The 18,343-nt window shown below is 35.6% G+C and overlaps 1 protein-coding gene across 2 annotated transcripts; it reads right to left on the bottom strand.

Annotated features, from left to right (window-relative positions):
• Positions 1-4,220: 4,220 nt before the first annotated feature.
• LOC127168536 (trace amine-associated receptor 13c) lies at positions 4,221-17,414 on the bottom strand. 2 transcript variants are annotated; one of them, XM_051115480.1, is made up of 4 exons: positions 17,212-17,414; positions 17,022-17,132; positions 7,583-7,946; positions 4,221-6,058 (listed from the first exon to the last, which is right to left on the bottom strand). In XM_051115480.1, the coding sequence occupies exons 3-4, from the start codon at positions 7,794-7,796 to the stop codon at positions 5,184-5,186; spliced, it is 1,089 nt and encodes a 362-aa protein (XP_050971437.1). In that variant the 5' UTR covers positions 7,797-7,946; positions 17,022-17,132; positions 17,212-17,414; the 3' UTR covers positions 4,221-5,183. The 2 variants fall into 2 exon arrangements, with proteins under 2 accessions (XP_050971437.1, XP_050971436.1); XM_051115479.1 differs by having other exon boundaries at positions 17,022-17,414.
• Between the last annotated feature and the right edge of the window lie 929 nt (positions 17,415-18,343).

Genomic DNA, 18,343 nt, shown 5'->3' with positions numbered 1-18,343 from the left:
TGCCAAGACATACCAAAAACACATTTTTTAACCAATTCCCAAGTAAAGTGCCCTTTAGGTTGAACTGGTTCCTAACTCCGGTGAAGTACTCTGGGCAGGACGACCAGGTATGAGCCCACAGCGAAGACTGGTACAGTCTGCTCCAGTGAACGCTTGATTGCCTGTACTGCTGTATTTGGGAGAGGCTGTTTACCTCTGGTAGGGATATGGAGTTGGATGTAAGTTGTGGTAAATCTTTTCTGGATGATGAGCAATGATCCTACAGCTTGGTTTTGTCTCAGTTATGTTCAGTTTGAGTTGGTTTTCTGTCTTTGCCTTCCCCCTGCACATCAGTTTTATTATTTGTTAGATTGTTGATTTGATCAGTCATTTTATTCAGCTGTGTCATAGTAGTTCCCTTTGTTCGTTCCATGAATTGTTCCATGTATCCATGTTAGTCCTTGTGTTTCACTTGAATTTTGTCTGGTATTGTCAGTGTATGGTTGTGCTTATTCCTTTGTTAGTGTGTGGCTTTACTTATGGATTTATTAAAGATTATTTAAAAGGGTGTAACAACCCTTGGCAGGATGATGAGCAATGATCCTACAGCTTTTTTTTTTTTTTTTTTTTTTTTTCGTGCATAGAAACAATGGCCTTCTGAAAAATGTGGGCAATGCTACCAGTTCACTCCAGGGGAATCACTTGGAGTTAGGACTAGTGTGTGTCCTGTAAGGTCGTGGTGGGTGGGACACAAGGCACACCCTAGATTGCCAACAATAATTGTTTAAAACAAATACTAAGCAAATCACTAACAAGTCAGATTTTAAACAACCAAATAAGTAAAATCTTTGGGGAAAAAGTGATAAATATATACATGAATGAATGCATAAACAAGTAAATAAATAACATTAAAAAAGTTTTAACTGACAAAGCGAAAATTCTCTAGAGAAAATTGCTAGCAGTAAGAAATTACTCAACCAAGCAAATCAAATCCTTCAAAAAATTAATGAATTGATTATTTAATTACTTATGAACTATAACTTAGACAGAAAAAAATGTCCAAATATGTTTATTTTTAAAGCATAATCATTGGCGAATTGCCCTTTAGAATGGATTGGTTCCTTACTCTGGTGTAGTCCTCTTGGAGAAACAATCAGGTATGAGCCCACATTGAAGGCTGTTATAGTCTGTTGAAGTGAATCCTTGAATGCCTGTTCTTCTGTATTTGGGTAAGGCTTTATGTCCACCCCAGGTAAGGACTTGACTTGGTGTAACAACCCTTTACAGGATGATGAGCAATGATATACAGCTTGGTTTGTGCATAGAAACAATGACCTTCTGAAAACTGTGGGCAACGCTACCAGTTCACCCCAGGGGAATCACTTGGAGTTCTCAAGAATATTGCTAACAATAAGAAATTACTCAATCAAGCAAATGAAACCCTTTAATTAATTACTTAATTCATCAATTATTAGTTAGTTATAAACTATAACTAAGACAGTTTTAAATGACAATTGAAAAAAATCCCAGCACATTTCTTTCAAAACTATTAGTAGGGTGTAACAACCCTTGGAGTTAGGACTAGTGTGTGCCCTGTAATGGTGTGTGCACACCAAAAGCGAATTTAATTATTTGCGTAAGTAGATTACATACAAAGTAAATGCAAACTTACTGACACATCCAGTTTGACACATGTATCAGGAAATGGAGGAAAGCATTACGTGATGATTTTATTCATATGAGTGACACGAAAAACATCCCGTGAGTAATGCTAGAGCAATAACACGATGAGAATATTTGCTTCACGTGTGGTGTGCACACAGCTTGAGGTCATCACAGCTAATCATTCAACGAAAATGAAATACACCAAAATATTTTAAATAAATAATAACATTAAGAATGTTTTAAATGAAGAAGTTCCCCACAACCAAATGGCTGACAAATTAGAAATTAATCAACCAAGTGAACCAATTCCAAAAAAAATAACTAAATAAATAAATTAAAGGTAAATATAACACTAAGAGAATTGTAGATGTGACATAGCGTAGCAATTTGCACAAGTGAATTCCTACCAAATTAGAAATTAATCAATCAAGCTAATCAAATCCTCAAAAATATTATAATAAATAAAGTACATATAACACTATGAGAATTTTAAATGACAAAGCATAATAAATAAATAAATAAATAAAATACAGTCTGTAATAGCGTTCTCCAGAGGATTCATTGACCACCTATAATGTTATTTTTGGGTGAGGCTGTCTGTTTAACCCGTGTAAGCGAATCAAATTCTCAAAAAGTTGTAAAACAAGTAAATTAATAAAAAACACAAAGATGATTTTAAAGCAGTGGGTATAATTGACTCACCCTTATACAAAAAATAAATAAATAAATAAAATTCATTAAATGTGTGTGAGTTTGTTTGTTTTTGCATATAGCACATGGTTAGTACAGTTTGCAAAAGAAAAAAATGTATTTATTTATTTATTATGAATAATTTCATACTTTGCACTTTAAAATCAACTTTCTAAATGTGTTTTCTGTCCGTATTTATAACTGATGACACAATTTAATTGTGGTATTTTTAAGTAAGTTATAAAAAGTTATAAAAAGTAAAAACACCAAAGCACACTAAATCCACACTACAGTATTTCTAAGTGTCATGCATCATTATACAAATAAATCATTACATTTTTTGTCGAGATCTCACAAGATCTCACAGAAACCTTTCTAGTGTAAATTAAATATTAATAATAAGTAGATATTGCATATCATTTGGTAGTAAAATAATGTTTGTTTTGTACATTTGCAACTGTTTTTTATCACTTAATTAGAGGCACCACAAATTAAATTGTTAATAAATTGTGTCATCTGTTACTGAGACTGCTAAACAGACATTCAGAAGTTTATTTCAAAATGTAAAGTATTGACAAACAAAATGAAGCTCTGTAAGGCTTGAACACTTGGGCCAAATACAGGAAATACGTCATGTAAGTAAACAAGTAGTCAGGTGCAAAGACTGGAAGTGTTGGTATTTGGACATGCCCTTTAAAAACTGTGATGTAAAAATTGACATGGTTGTGCAAGCCTTCACAGATATTGCACACCATGAGTGTCACACAGATCACATTGGATTGATTAAGAGACTACAAGCTAAAAACGACTTGAGTAGTAAGTCGATTTTATTTGATTTTGTTTAAGAGTTTAAGAAAATACTGTATTTTTAAAGTGCCCCTATTATGGAGTTTTGAAAATTGCCTTTCATGCAGTGTAACACAGCTCTAAGTGAATGAAAACATCCTGCAAAGTTGTAAATCTGAAAGTGCTCTGTGTATAAAGTTATTGTCTTTCAAAAGAAAGAGTCGATTCCGAATCATGAAAACGAGTCGTTTTTTAAATGAATCTTTGTCTCTTTCAAGTTGATGTCAACTTGAAACATTGGCATATTGCCCGCCCACTTGTTGAGCTGTGTTTTCCTCAATGTTTTCCTCAAAAACCTTAAATTCTTTGCAACTGAAGAAAGAGAGACATGAACGTCTTGGATGAAATGGGGGTGAGTAAATTATCAGGAAATGTATATTTTGAAATTGGAGTAATCCTTCAAAAGTTGTTGCTCTCATGTACTCTTGCATACAAAATCCATATTTTGTTGTGTTCGCTCCGCACAGCTTGTAGGTCTCTGGCTAACTGGCTAACAGCAACATCTGTTCGCTCACAATTGTCTAAAAATGTGTTGATGAATAGTGAATGTTTGTTGTTGTTATTACTTGGACAAATGATTCCTTAAGCAAATCGTTTGGGAGTCGTTGAGCAAAAAAGGTAAAAAATAATTGCACATTATAAGACAATGAACGTGTTTTTTGACCTTGCATGCATGTCAACCTGTTGTTGGGAACTCCCAAAACCAACATATGAACCTTTCATAATCCATAATAGGGGCACTTTAAAAAATATTACATGCAGTTATTACGTGCAAATATCTGTAGAAGAATATACGTTGTCAGTGGTGTTTCTCTATTGTAGAATTAGCTCATAGTATTATGTATTTAAATATTTTTTTATCTAGCTTTTGAACGAAGACAAGTTATAGCCTGCGGCAGTCAGTGTGTGTGCTCTGAGTAGCTTTATGTGGTTCTGCTGCTGAAGCTGTGAATATTTAAACAGAAGGCTGACAGACTTTTAGCCCTGTCACCTACTATTACTCACACTCAGTGAACACAAGGGGATACATTTGCTTTAAATTGTTTATTAAAAATTCTTAAGTCTCATTCTATCAATAATATAGCACTGATTATGTACTTCACAGTGTTAAGGGTGTAAGCTAGTTGTTACAAAGGTTATCTACTTAAATACTGTATTTTTTCACTTTATTATTATTATTATTATTATGTTAAATAGAAATTAAAATCTAGGAATGCAAAGAAGAATCTATAATATTATTTTTATTTTTTAAACAAAGGGTATCTCAGCTGTAGCGTTCAAGTCAATCCCTTTCAGAAAAATCACATCACATGTTAAAATCACATGCAAAATATGTGAAACACACATGAAATTTTTATGGTAAATGTGTAAAACCCATTTGTCCACACATCCGCATTTGTTTACGTGTTCATACGTGATGGGTTCATACACATGGGTTTCACACATTTACAGAATGAAGTTTCAAAACCACGTTTCATATGTTTTCCACATTTTTCATGTGTGATTTTAACATGATTGCATATGTGAACTTTGTGTGGACTTACTCAATTACACCATTATTTGAGCCAGATTACTGTAGGTACAAATAGAATTCTTTCAAACTGTTAATTGTTTTTAGAAATCACATTCAAAATTGTCTCGCATACATATTTTACAGATTTATGCTGAATATGCAAAACAATAATCAATAAGGCATTTCTCTGTATTTCATACATACAATTGCGCACATTTAGATGTGGTGATATCTCTTATAATTATGATCATCTTCAGTGAATAAAAAAATAACTGTAGGGATATGCTAATAAAGACTATAATTCTCTGTAAAACATAATGACAACTGCCACAATCCCTGGAACGATGCTTATCGTTGTCCCTGAACCGTTTGTGAGAAGATCCTGAAAAGGAAACTGTTAATGTAATAAACTGTTAATAAACTGAAAGTGACAGGAGATGAAGAAAGTGAAGTCAGTGCCAGCCTTTTCCCAGGTCCTGTCCAAAAAATCTCAGCTTTTCTCTGAGTGAGGTTGTGGTCTGTCCCGTTGAAAAAGCAGCGTCAGCCCTTTCCTAAAACGGTGGTCCCGCACACTGTAAATAATCACATTGCAGCAGCTATTGCTCGTCAGAATCCAAAATGCAAAAAAGGAGAAGTTGCACCAGGTGTATCCCACTACGTTCCCCAGCACAAATACTGCGATAGGAGAGAACGAGGCTGTGAAGGCAAAGGTGAGGATTCCAATGGTTTTAGCTGCTTTGATATCGGAAAAAGAGGGCCTGTGAGGACACCCACCAGCTCCTGAGTCCATGCCGAGACTTCCCTCAGAAAGCAGCTTCCGTTTGCGAGAATATCGGCGGATGCTGGTGAAGGACAGGATGTTGACAGCTAACGTCCCACCCAGCAAACTGAAGTCAAAAGCTGGAAACAGCAGAAGGATGTTTGCATCTGGAGGCAGCTGCTGTTTGATTAGTATGGGTGCATAGTTGCACATGCGGCTGCATTCATTGTACTCCAACGTGAAGCTGTTGCTTAGCATGAGCGGAGCCATTGCCAGAAAGAAGCTGCCAGTCCAGGACAAGAGAATTAGGAACATGGTACGATGCTGCGTCACAAGAGTGTCTTTATGCAGTGGACGCAGGATTGCAACACTGCGCTCCACCGTCATCAGAAAGATAGTACTAATTGAGACAAAAGTGCATCCAGCAAAAACTGGACCAATCAGCATGCAGGGTTGCCAAGGTCCTGATCCACCCTCCGGTGAAGCTGTTGAGATGCCCTGGTACCACAGCGGTGGAGTGCTGGTTACCATGAGAGAGATTTCAGTGTACACAGAAAATGGTACAACCAAAACTCCAACCATCATGTCGGCGATGGCCAGGGACACTGCAAGACAAATATGAGGTATAGCAAATTGCTCAGAATTCACCAAATGTTTTCTTTGCACTACAGATCTACATTCCCTGACGTAACAGTGTGGCACAAGATAAATTTTGAAAAGTTTGCATGTGCGAGGCAAAGATACTGATGTGTTTGTGCTAGAAGTTGGTATCTAAAAATAAAAGTCACTCAAATTTATTTTATGTTTCATGGTACCGAATGTTATTTGTCTTTTGTGCAAGAAAAAAGGTTTAGAGGTCATGGCTTGGTTATTTTCATTGTTTTCACTTTTATGCAACAGCAAAGGTAAGCAACAAGCTGAGGTCAGAAGTGTCCGGTGTGGAAATGCAAAACATTCTCACTCCTAACTCGTCACACATTGACGCTTGGTCAGGACCCTCTTGGCGTCACTTTTTGACGCACAGGGTACCCCTTTAGTGTTATTTTACGACGCGGAAGGTCCTTCATTGACACACAGGGTACCCCTTTAGCGTTATTTTACGATGCACAGGGTCCTCCATTGCTTTAAATAAAAAACCTTTGGCATCAATATGCTAATGCGAAAGGCATTGTGAATTTTAGCGTCATGATTAAATTACATATTGGGTAATAATTTTGCCATTATTGCATATATGTTGGGATGTGTTTTTTTTCAATGTAAACAGTCAAAACTATTTTTTTACATTTCTCAGCACACAACCCAACCCTTGCCCCTAAATCCATTTGTCAATATAAAAGTATTAATATCCCCAGTCTTTCGATGCAAAACTGTTGAGAGGAATAGACGCGATCGCCGTCTCTGTCCACCGTAATTCTCATCCTCTGTGCACAAATTTAAAAATTGCCGACAGAAGAAGCCTTAATTTGTTGTTAGATTTAAGTTAATTTTCTCCACACATTTTCCATATTTAAAAAAAAATATATTAGCTGTATTGTAATATTACCAGATAAAAAATACTAGTGTAGGCTACTGCTTGCTCCTTTGTGTATGTTTTTTATGTTTTGTGTCGGAAATATGTAAAGCAGTGTGCAGTACAATAAGTAATGATAAATGTTTTGAACAGTAGTACTTTTGTAACAGTAGTATGTAACAGTAACGTTTTTGTGACCTCATTACGTTGCATGGTTATTTGTATTATTTTTTACTTATAATCTCAGATAAGTATCACTTAATTTGCCTTTTTATCCAATTTTGGGTTAAAATGTCTTTTAGTAGCCAAAAATGTCATTAAATTTTAAGAAAAGGTTAATATTTCTAATGATGATCAATGACTTTAACTGAAAAATTGACTGTTTACTATTGTCGTCTTGCATTATTGACACTATTCTCCTTTCCTAACACTGTAAAGCAGCTTTGACACAATTTGCATTGTATAAAGTGCAATATAAATAAAGGTGACCTTTGACATTCTTGAAAAAAGGATCACTGAGCAGTGAGTACAACGCAGTGTGGGATACATTTGCATACTGTGAACTGTCGATACCGCATGCGATCCTGAACATATTCTATATGTAAACTATTGTGGTTACCTTTGAGGTAGCCCTGTGGTGTTCGAGAATGCCGGGTCTGCATGAAAACAGTAAGCGTCACCACGTTTCCCACCACAATGGCAAAATCCAGGCTGACCATGAACATGACTGCCACTGTTCGGTTTAGTAGTCCACAACAACGGACTGTGCAGAGAGGTGCCAAAGTTTGTCCAGCGCCTTGAGATTCACTCGCTGTCTGATTAGCAGTCTCCATTATCCCAAGAGGAGGTCCTGGTTACCTGGGTACACCAAAAATGGCAAATAGTGCAGCCTTGGCACAGTCTTCATGCCTCTAACAGGCAGTGATATAAATAAGTCCAGTCAGTATTTTAGGTGGTTCTTTTGTATGATGTGGATAACAGCCCTGTAAAAGAGCAGAGAAAACAGTTTGCACAATTTAACATAATCAAGGCAGCATAAATACACTGTAATCAAAACTTGTATTACACTTGGTAAAGACAGGTATACAGAGAGAGAATGTTCAAAAAGTGGATTGGCAGACATATTTAACAACAAAGTTAATGTCTTCTTTTATATTAGGAATGGTAGTATCTTAATTTAACCTACTGTAATCTACTGTCTTATACTGTGTAGTGCCCTCGACTAATTTTGGCACCCTTGGTAAATATGAGCAAAGGTGGCTGCATTGTTTATCTTTTTAATCTTTTATTCAAAAAATTCACCCATCATTCTAACCTATCACTGAAATAAAACAATGGAAAGTGGGGGTTCAATCTCATTATGCAATAAATGTTTTTCTCTAGTTCATGTTAGCCACAATTATTGGCACCCAATTATTGCAACATCCTTTCCCTAAGATTTTTTGTTTTGAGTTGTCCTATAATGCCTGATGGGTTTGGAGAACACCTGACAAGAGATCAGAGACCATTCCTTCATACAGAATCTCTCCAGATCCTTCAGATTCCCAGCTCTAAGTTGGTGCTTCTTCTCTTCAGTTCACCCCACTGATTTTCTATAGGCTTGAGGACAGGGAACTGGGCCGGCAATGGCAGAAGCTTCATTTTGTGCTAAGTGACACATTTTTGTGTTGATTTTGATGTCTGTTTTGGATCATTGTCCTGATGGAAGATCCAGCCATGGCCCATTATATAATTTCAAACAGATGCAGTCGTGTTTAGATTTTTGATCTGTTGGTGTTTCATAGAATCCATGATGCCATGTATCTGAACAAGATGTCCAGGACCTCCAGCAGAAAAATAGGCCCACAACATTAATGATCCAGCAGTATATTTAACCATGGGCATGTGGTCCTTTTGGGGCGGTGACAGTTAAAGTGCCTCTATTATGGATTTTTGAAAATTACCTTTTATGCAGTGTGTAACACAGCTCAAGTGAATGAATACATCCTGCAAAGTTTTAAATCTGAAAGTGCTCCGTGTTAAAGTTATTGTCTTTCAAAAGAAAGAGTCAATTTAGAGTCATGTAAATGAGTCATTTTTCGTGTTGACGTCAGCATGAAAGATTAGCATACTGCCCGCCCAGAAAAACATGAATATCTTGGATGACATGGGGGTGAGTAAATTATCAGGACATTTTTATTCTGAAAGTAGAGTAATCCTTTTAAAATGTGTTGCTCTCATGTACTCTTTAGCATGCAAAATACGTATTTAATTGTGTGTGTTAGCTCCGCATAGTTTGTAGGTCTCTGGCTAACCGCTAACAGCAATATCTGTTTGCTCACAATTGTCTAGAAATGTGTCAATTAATAGTGGATGTTTGTCGTTGTTATTACCTGGAGTTATGATAAAGAATGGAGTAGGGATGGGCGATATGGGCTTAAAAAATGATCAAGATAATTTCTGGTATTATTGTGATAATGATATCAGTGACGATAATTCAGGGAATTCTGTTTCTTTAGAGAAAAGTATTATCTTTACTATTTTTACTCAAAATAGAGCATAACTGAGTACACACGTACAATGTAACGACTGTTTAATTCACTGGAAGCTGGAGGGCGCCGTTGCGCAGAAACTCCACATATGCTTTATAGACCAATTATAGGTTTGTAAACATTCGGGATGCTCGCACATCATGGTTGCAGAAAACCCCGGAGAGATAGCCTTTATGGCTAGAGAATTACATCGATACGGTACAAAATAGTTCAATCTAAAAATATTATAGAGTATATTGATTAGATGTTATTTTCAAAATGTTCGCCACATATTACAAGAGCTTGTCACCCAGCAATAAGCACTGTTATTCAACGAAATTGACATTAGATAGTGGGATAGTCTTACAGATCCGAAACAGGGATGACATTTTTTGTGGGTGGAGCCTATCTGGTGACAGAAAATGATGGTTTTCAAGTGGCAGTCTATGGAGCCATGGAATAAAAGAATAAAAAAGGTAAATTTGATTTTATATTTCAAAATTCTGACTTTATTCTTGCAATTCTGAGATTATATCTCACAATTCTAACAAGGAAAGACAACTTGTCATTCTTTCTTTTCCCCTCGGCTCCCACACCTCTGGGTTGACAAACAAACTATTTTTGAGATAAATCGATAAAGTCATTCTTGCATTTGCGAGAAAAAAGTCAGAATTGTGAGATAAAATAAATGTTATGTAAAAATGCTAATAGTAATAGGGTTAAATAATATTTCATGCTGTAACTGTAGGGCTAATACAATACGTCATGCAGATTAATACATGCAGTAGACCAATCACAACAGACTGGGTCATCGGACCAATCACTGCAGATTAGCTCCACACAAAGGAGGAAATGAATCGTTAGCAAATAAGTCGTTGAGCAAATAAGGTAAAAATAAGTGCATATTATAAGACAATGAAAGTGTTTTTTGACTTTGCATGCATGTCAGCCTGTTGTTGGGGACTCCCAAAACCAAAATATGAACCTTTCATAATCCATAATAGGGGCACTTTAAGTTTCAGGTGGCCATAGAAGCCAGTCCTGTTTGAAGTTTAAGTCTAACAACCGAATATGCTGGAGTTTGTTTTTGGATGAGCAGAGAGGATTTTTCTTGAAACCCTCCTGAACAACATGTGGTGATGCAGGGGTTTGATTTTTTTCTGACCCCAAGACTGTGTTACTTTCTGCAATTCTCCAGCTGTGATCCTTGGAGAGTCTTTGACCACTCAAACTCTCCTCCTTGCATTAGGACGATATAGACACACATCCTCTTCCAGGCAGATTTGTAACATCTTTAGTCAATTGAAACTTCATAGTTATTGCCCTGATGGTGGAAATGGGGCTTTTCAGTGCTCTAGCTATTTTCTTACAGCCACTTTCTATTTTGTGAAGCTCAACAATCTTGTTCTGCACATCAGAACTATATTCTCTGGTTTTACTCATTGTAACTGATGATTAAGGGAATTAAGGGGAAAAATGTAAATATGAATGGGAATATACTTCAGACATATTTTACTCATAAGAATTTCTAGGGGTGCCAATAATTGTGGCCAACATGCACTGGAGAAAAACCTTTATTTTATATTGTGAGTTTCCCCCCACTTGCAATTGTGTATTTCAGTGAAAGGTTAGAATTTATTTACATGGGCGGCTTTGCTCATCTTTACCAAGGGTGCCAATAGAGGGCACTGCATACAGAAAAATGTACATGCGTTTGGCCAACACTTCCACTTAATCTAATTAATATAATTAAGTATTCTATGTATACATGGCTTGTAATTGTGTTTACACTTTTATACAGTAGCCTAATGTATACTTTTTATACATTTGAACACTTTTGAGGTAGTGCAAAAAATACTACTATTCAGATACATGGTACATAAGACCACAGATACTGAAAGAGCTTACAGGTGACAATGGATATAAGCGTAGGCTTAAACCAAATGCCTTACCATTGATTTTCCCCCACAAGGAGTCTAAACGCCCTCAGATATCGAGTGAAATCCACACTGAGAAACTCTCAGTGGCTGCAGCGTCATGACAAGCATTGGCATGTTTGTATCTTGCCAGGATGGCATCTAGCGTGACTTGTCTCTGCTGTTTGTAAGCTCTTTCAGTAGCTGTGGTTTACTAAAAGCCTCAAAGGCATCAAGGCTAAAGTGCAGAGAACAAAGACATGGGTCTTCAGGAACTTTTATTCGTCCAGAGGCATCTTCCTATTCTTTTCTCCTTATCTTATTGCTAGGAAAGCAGTGAAGACATTTCTTTTCTTGTTGCCCTTCAACTGAAAATTACAACCAAAAGCTGCTAAATGTGGCATCGTATCAGTATTTTTTTTCTGAGTTGTGCTGTGGTAAATATAGAAACAGGGAGCGCCAGTAGCTCATCGAAATAATTGTCCCCATAGTCTAAAATATGTGTATAAAACAATGTGGATTTTTTAAAATGACGTAAATCTTTAATGGGTTTTCTACTACATATTTCAGTTAGAAGCATAATTTGTGTTATATTAAGCCATACAAGTCATAATACCGGGGGTTCCCTTTAAGAGGGAATGAAAGTACAATATAATGACAGATATATGTAAAAAGATGTGCACAGGCAAGGGCATTCATATTTTCTTCTATTTTTAGGTAATGTGGCTTTGAATACATTGTTTCTGGAAGATTAATGGAGCTGCAGAAAAACATGAACCAAAATAAAAACCTACGAATATATTACATTTAGAAGGGTGTTTGTGGTTGTGATGGCAGTCATGCCATCTGTTCAGTTTTATAATTCTTGAAGTGTATCTTCAAATAGAAGCCAGACATTAGCCTTGACTGCTTTCACTGCTTTTAAACAAGCAGAACCCTACTGAGGGTTGGACTCCAGCTCTCAGCATACTAACTGAAATTTACCATGATAAATATTATGTGGGCATTAAAATAGAAAGCTCTGCTGGGGCTTTTTGGCAGCTATGACAGCGTCTCAGCTGGACACTAACACACACAGCCAAACTCATACAGTGTCTCGCTCTCTCGTTCTCTCACTATCTGTCAAAAAGTTTTACATCTTTTACTACACATGCATTTAGTAGGAAGTAGGCCAGGGTTTCTTCGAACAAATCCAGCCAGGACATTGCTTGTAGTGTCTTATTCATTATGAATTAGATCTATGAGATCAGAATCAAACTTAAAACTTAGCTTCAGTTGTGGCTCATTTCACAGATTGCATTTGGTGAAACTTGAAAAGTGCTGAAACTCTACAAAACCAAAGCGTAAAATTCAGCTGATGCTCTCACAGTGTGTACATGTATGTTTGTTTCAAAACCTAATAAGCTGCCTCTGTTGAGAAAAAAAAAAAGACATGAAAAAGCAATTTTAACTGTAAGAGACTGTTAATAATGGTAAGTTATCTTACTTTATACATGTAAAAGTGTAATAGATCTAAATGAGTATGTAATATTGTAATATTATGTAGGCTATGTAATACTGTAATATAATGTAACATTACTGCAATATACTCTTAAATGTACAGTTTTTGAACTTTAAAAGAAAAAGAAATAATGTCAACTGGTTTTTGAAAGGGAGAATTCAGTACCCCCTTGTAATTAGTGACACCGGTGGCTGTAAAGTGAACTGCAGCCAACAACTTATTTGCTTGTGCTTGCATCTCTTATGTACACAAAGCTAAAACACAGTGTTTTTTACTGTTTGCACTTATAGTATACTTGCAAATAGTTTCTGTCATAAAATACATATAGCGCACAACAATAGTAGCTAGTAAGACACTACTTTTCTCAATTTTTTTCCAGTGAGGGATTGACTTCACCCCAAAACGTGGTACATGTACATGTATACTGTATTCTAATGTGCCTTATGAAATATCTTATGACAGCTATTCACCTTATGCAACAGACTTTATTGGTGAGGCCATGCCTGTGGTGCCTTAAACTGCTGCCTGTGTAGACAGCTTAATAGGTTTTAGAATAGGCTGTCTTGAATTTGACTTAAGATTATGGGTAAATTGCGTTCAGCACAGATTTTGTAGGCATGTTTGTTTCGTTGCCTAATCTGCATAATCAATTTAGTGAATCAGCACAGAGAGTGGATACAAATAAACTGCACTTTCTGCAGGTGCAATTCATTCCTTCTTCTGTTTCTGTTCATTCAGTTCCTAATTCATGTATTTTCTTCTCCACTTAAACTAATAAGAGTTTTGTATCGCTCTCCAACCCTGAGAAAGGCTGGCAGCTGAAACATATTTAGCACTTTAAAAAGGACTGCAAATCATATTGTGCTACTAAACTGCACATCCCAAGAGACATTGCTTTAACCAAAATTTAAAACAGTATCACATGCACCCTTTACAGAGAACAATCCCATAATGCATTGGAACAAGCTCAGTGACAGTGATAAACGTACAATTTCAATCAATACCGAAAAAGTTAAAATACTGTTAAAATACAGTGTAAAACACTGATAAAGATGACTCTAACTAAAAATGCAGTATTTCACCTAATATTTGTGTGCTTTTAGAATGGTGTGGTGTTAGCTTAACAACATTAATATCAAACTGTTCATAGTAACATATTGAAATCAATCGTGAGCTGGATCTTCAGTGTGTTCTTCAAGTTCTTTCTTGTTTAGATCATTCCAGAAGAAGTGTCATTTAAGAAGCATTTAGGTAGACAGACAGCAAAGCAGATAGCTAGGCACAGGTCCACTCTGTCAACCAAAAGCAATGCACATATTACATTGTATATAATTAAAAGGGGTCATCTGATGCAAAGTTCACTTTTACATGTTGTTTGAACATTAATGTGTGTGGCAGTGTATGTACACATCTACCCTATAATGCTAAAATGGTTTTTAATTAATCTGTAAAAATAATATCCCCTTTTTCAAATCGAGCCATTCTCAGAGGCTGCTCCCACGATAGTTGATTGACATGAACATCTTACCTGAGACCCGCCTAAATCAGCTGTAACAGTCTGACCTCCATTGTTTCTATGCTGGAGCAGGGATGTAAATTAGACAAGAATATATCAGATTGAGTGATTGAGGTGTTGTGTTGCTGAATGTAATAATGAACGTAGTGGTCGTCATTTACTCCCGACATCTGAGCTGCTGAAGATGCAGTGGATTATGTTTATTTGTGAATGGAATGCGCCTACCGATCTGCATATATCCCATCTACATATGTTCGCGCGAATCAATCGTGATCCAGCTTCACTTACAGCAAGGGGTTTCCTAACAATGTTCGCCTTTTCTAATAATGTGCGGCTAAATGCGGCTAAAGTAAACAGCCCTCGTCACTCGTCACAAAGAGAAGAGAGGGGCGGGGCGAGCAGAGCTCATTAACATTTAAAGCAACCTCGACCAGAACAGGATGATTTTTGCAGAACTGATTTTGGCTATGTAAAAAGGGTGTTGTTTTACACTACCATTGAGAATTTTTAACCAAAGTATATTATAGACTTTTCATTAAGACCCTAAAAAATCATATAAACTTGTGGAAAACAGGCATCCGATGACCCCTTTAAGTGATGTTGGAAGTGAACTGTAAACAAATAGGATTCTTTATTATGTCGTGGCAGCAAGTTGCTTTAGCTGGAAGTCTTTATAGTTCCAGACAGACTAGGTTCAGCTTCTGTATCCAGGGCTAGAGTAGACAGTCAACTGGAATAATGGAATGACCAGTGCTGGACCTTGAAGCCCTGGAGGCCTGTAATTCTCATGGAGTGTGTGTGTGTGGCTGTTTGTGGGTCTGTCTTAATCTTTCTGTCCAGTCTTTAATCCTCCAGCCTCTGCTTTTTCACACTTGCTTTAAAATCTTGCTCATGTTTTTTTCACACTTTGACTCTGCCTCACTCAGTCAGTTTAGTTCACTGCTAAATGTGTGAGCACTGCTTTCAAGAGCTTCTTTTTGAGAAGGTATTTTATACCTTAACTAAATAACTAAATTTAAAACTAAACTGTTTAATTATACATTTGACCCTAATTATGATTGATCCACTGTAATTGCTGCATTTTTTTTCTCATTAGTTATTGGTAAAAATAGAAAAATGTCACTTTGCATATTGTAATAGCTTATAACTGTGAACTGTGAATAAATAAAATATATTTACTCTTTTGTCTAAATTGTTAGATGAAATGTAATATTTTAGAAAGTGGATATTTTATACTCCATTTCAGATTTTTCAGAACATATCAGAACATTGTGGTAATTTTATTTTGTGGTTATTATGCATGCAGGTTTAATGTCCTCATATTGACTTAGAAACTACACTACCAATCAAAAGATTTTTAATGTTTTTAAAAAAAATTCTCTTCTGCTCACCAAGCCTGCATTTATTTGATCTGAAGTACAGCCAAAAATATTTTTATTATTTAAAATAACTGATTTCTATTTGAATATATTTTAAAATATAATTTATTCCTGTGATTTCAAAACAGAATTTTTAGCATCATTACTCCAGTCACACGATCCTTCAGAAATCATTCTAATATTCTGATTTGCTGCTCAAAAAAAAAATAACATGTATTATTATAATGTTGAAAAGAGCTGATTACATTTTTTTTTTTTTTAGGTTTTTTTGATGAATAGAAAGTTCAGAAGAACGGCATTGAAATAGAAATCTTGTGTAACATTATAAATGTCTTTATAATCACTCTTCAAAAATTTAAAGCATCCTTGCTAAATAAAAGTATTAATTTCTATAACCCCCCAATATATATCAATATATATATATATATATATAGATATATATGTACTGACTCCAAACCTTTGAATGGTATAGTGTATAATGTTACAAAATCTTTTTATTTCAGGTAAATGCTGATTTTTGGATCTTTCTATTAATCAAAAAATCCTGAAAATTACTCAACTGTTTTAAATATTGATAATAATAATAATAAATATTTCTTGAACAGCAAATCAGCATATTCTAATTATTTCTGAAGGATCATGTGACACTGAAAACTGGAGCAATGATGCTGAAAATTGATCACAGCAATAAATTAAATTTTAAAATATATTTAAATAGAAAGCATGCATTTAAAATAGTACAAATATTTCACAATATTACTGCTGTATTTTGGAGCAGGACATAATTCTTTAAAAAAAAATTTTTTAATTCAATTCAAAAATGTTGACTGGTAGTATACATTAAATATCTGTAATAGAATTTAAAATTTAAAAAAAAATGTGTTACACAACAGAAACGTTTAAAATGAAGTAGTGAATGTGATTATAAAATTGTGAGAAACTTAAGATGTGGTGGCTAGACACAGCACCTAAAATGTTTAAATAAATAAATATCAAAAATGATCAAGATTTGCAAGCAAATGCAGTGTGCAGGGCATTTCTTTCCTTTATGCTATCTTTGTGCAAACCCAGGTGTGTGAGGGGGTCTTTAATGGTTCATTCTCAATTCACATGAAAAAGTATGGAAAACATGGACCTTTTAGTAGAGATTCCCTTTGAACTTACAGATAACCATGCTTTACAAAAAATATTATTTTGCTTCCATCTATAGCAGTTGTTTTAATGCAATGCTCTTACCTGTATTCTTTATTCCTGAAAACTGTCTGAGCAGCAAAAAACAAGGTAATACCCGCTGTCAGCCACCAGTCTTGGTCCAGTCAAGATGTACAATAAAGTCCAGTTTGATTCCTGATTGAATACACAGTCTCCCATCAGAAAACAGGCAACACACTTGCATCTGTTGCTTTTGAAATGATCTCTGTCAAACCTCTGTCCTCTCCCATTTTTCTTACATCCCCTCCTTTGTCTCGCTGTTCACGTTTTTCTTTCTCCCACTGTATATTGCAGCCTCTCACTCCTTGTTGACCTAGTCTGTCTAAAACCCTCTCTCTCTCAAATGCAGCTGCAAGCTCAGGCGTTACAGTTGCATATGCATTCCACTCTCCTCCTCTCTCTCAGTGCATTATTCTCCCTTTCCTCACAGTGGTCATTTGCCATGAGACGGCCACTTTCATCACCCTCAGAAAAGCTGCTGTGAATCAATGGATCCTGACTAGCTGTAGTCTTTCACACTTTTACCCATTATTATTTTTCAGCAGCAAGGCCACTGTCTTATTCACTCTCTTCACCTCATCTAGTTACATTCTTCTTCCACAGCATTTATAAAAAAAAATAATATACACACAGGCATAAATACACATTCAGATACAGCAGGGTCCAAAAGGCTGCAATTTATTTTTTTGTTTTATTCAGTTTGTGTATTACATTTAAACCTCAAAATTTAAAGAAACCTTGAATGCAAGTGTTTTGAATGGATGTGCATGTATCAGTGGCTTAATCACCAGATGAGGTTACACAGGTTTTACACTTTTACTGCCTTTACTAAGAAAAACATGGAGCTTGCCCTCTTAGTCTTAATTGGCCACTTAAATAACTTAAATGAATCTCATTGCTTTAGATAAATTGTATGCATTGTGTGTGTGTGTGTGTATGTCTATATATATATATATATATATATATATATATATAAAAAATATATAAAATATATATATAAAAATTAAATATTATGAAAAAGTTTTTGTTTTGTTTTAATTTTGATGATTAGAGCTTACAGCTCATGAAGGTCAGTATCTCAAAATATTAGAATATTTCCTAAGATCAATCAAAAAACAGATTTGCAAAACAGAAAAGTTCAAGTTCTTCAAAGTATGTTTATTTATGCACTCTGGACTTGATCGGTAGCACAAATTACAGCAAATTATTTGCTCCTAGCACAAATTACAGCATCAGTTAGGTGTGGCATGGAAGTGATCCGTGGCACTGCTGAGGCACTACTGAGCCTTCAGATCGTCTGTATCCCATAGAACCACAGTAATATCATGGTCATCAAACCACTTGAA

This window comes from Labeo rohita, chromosome 7 (assembly GCF_022985175.1).
Source record: "Labeo rohita strain BAU-BD-2019 chromosome 7, IGBB_LRoh.1.0, whole genome shotgun sequence".
In the NCBI taxonomy this organism is placed as follows: Eukaryota; Metazoa; Chordata; class Actinopteri; order Cypriniformes; family Cyprinidae; genus Labeo; species Labeo rohita.
Note: the sequence above shows the minus strand (reverse complement) of the source record. Positions and strands in the feature narration are given on the sequence as shown.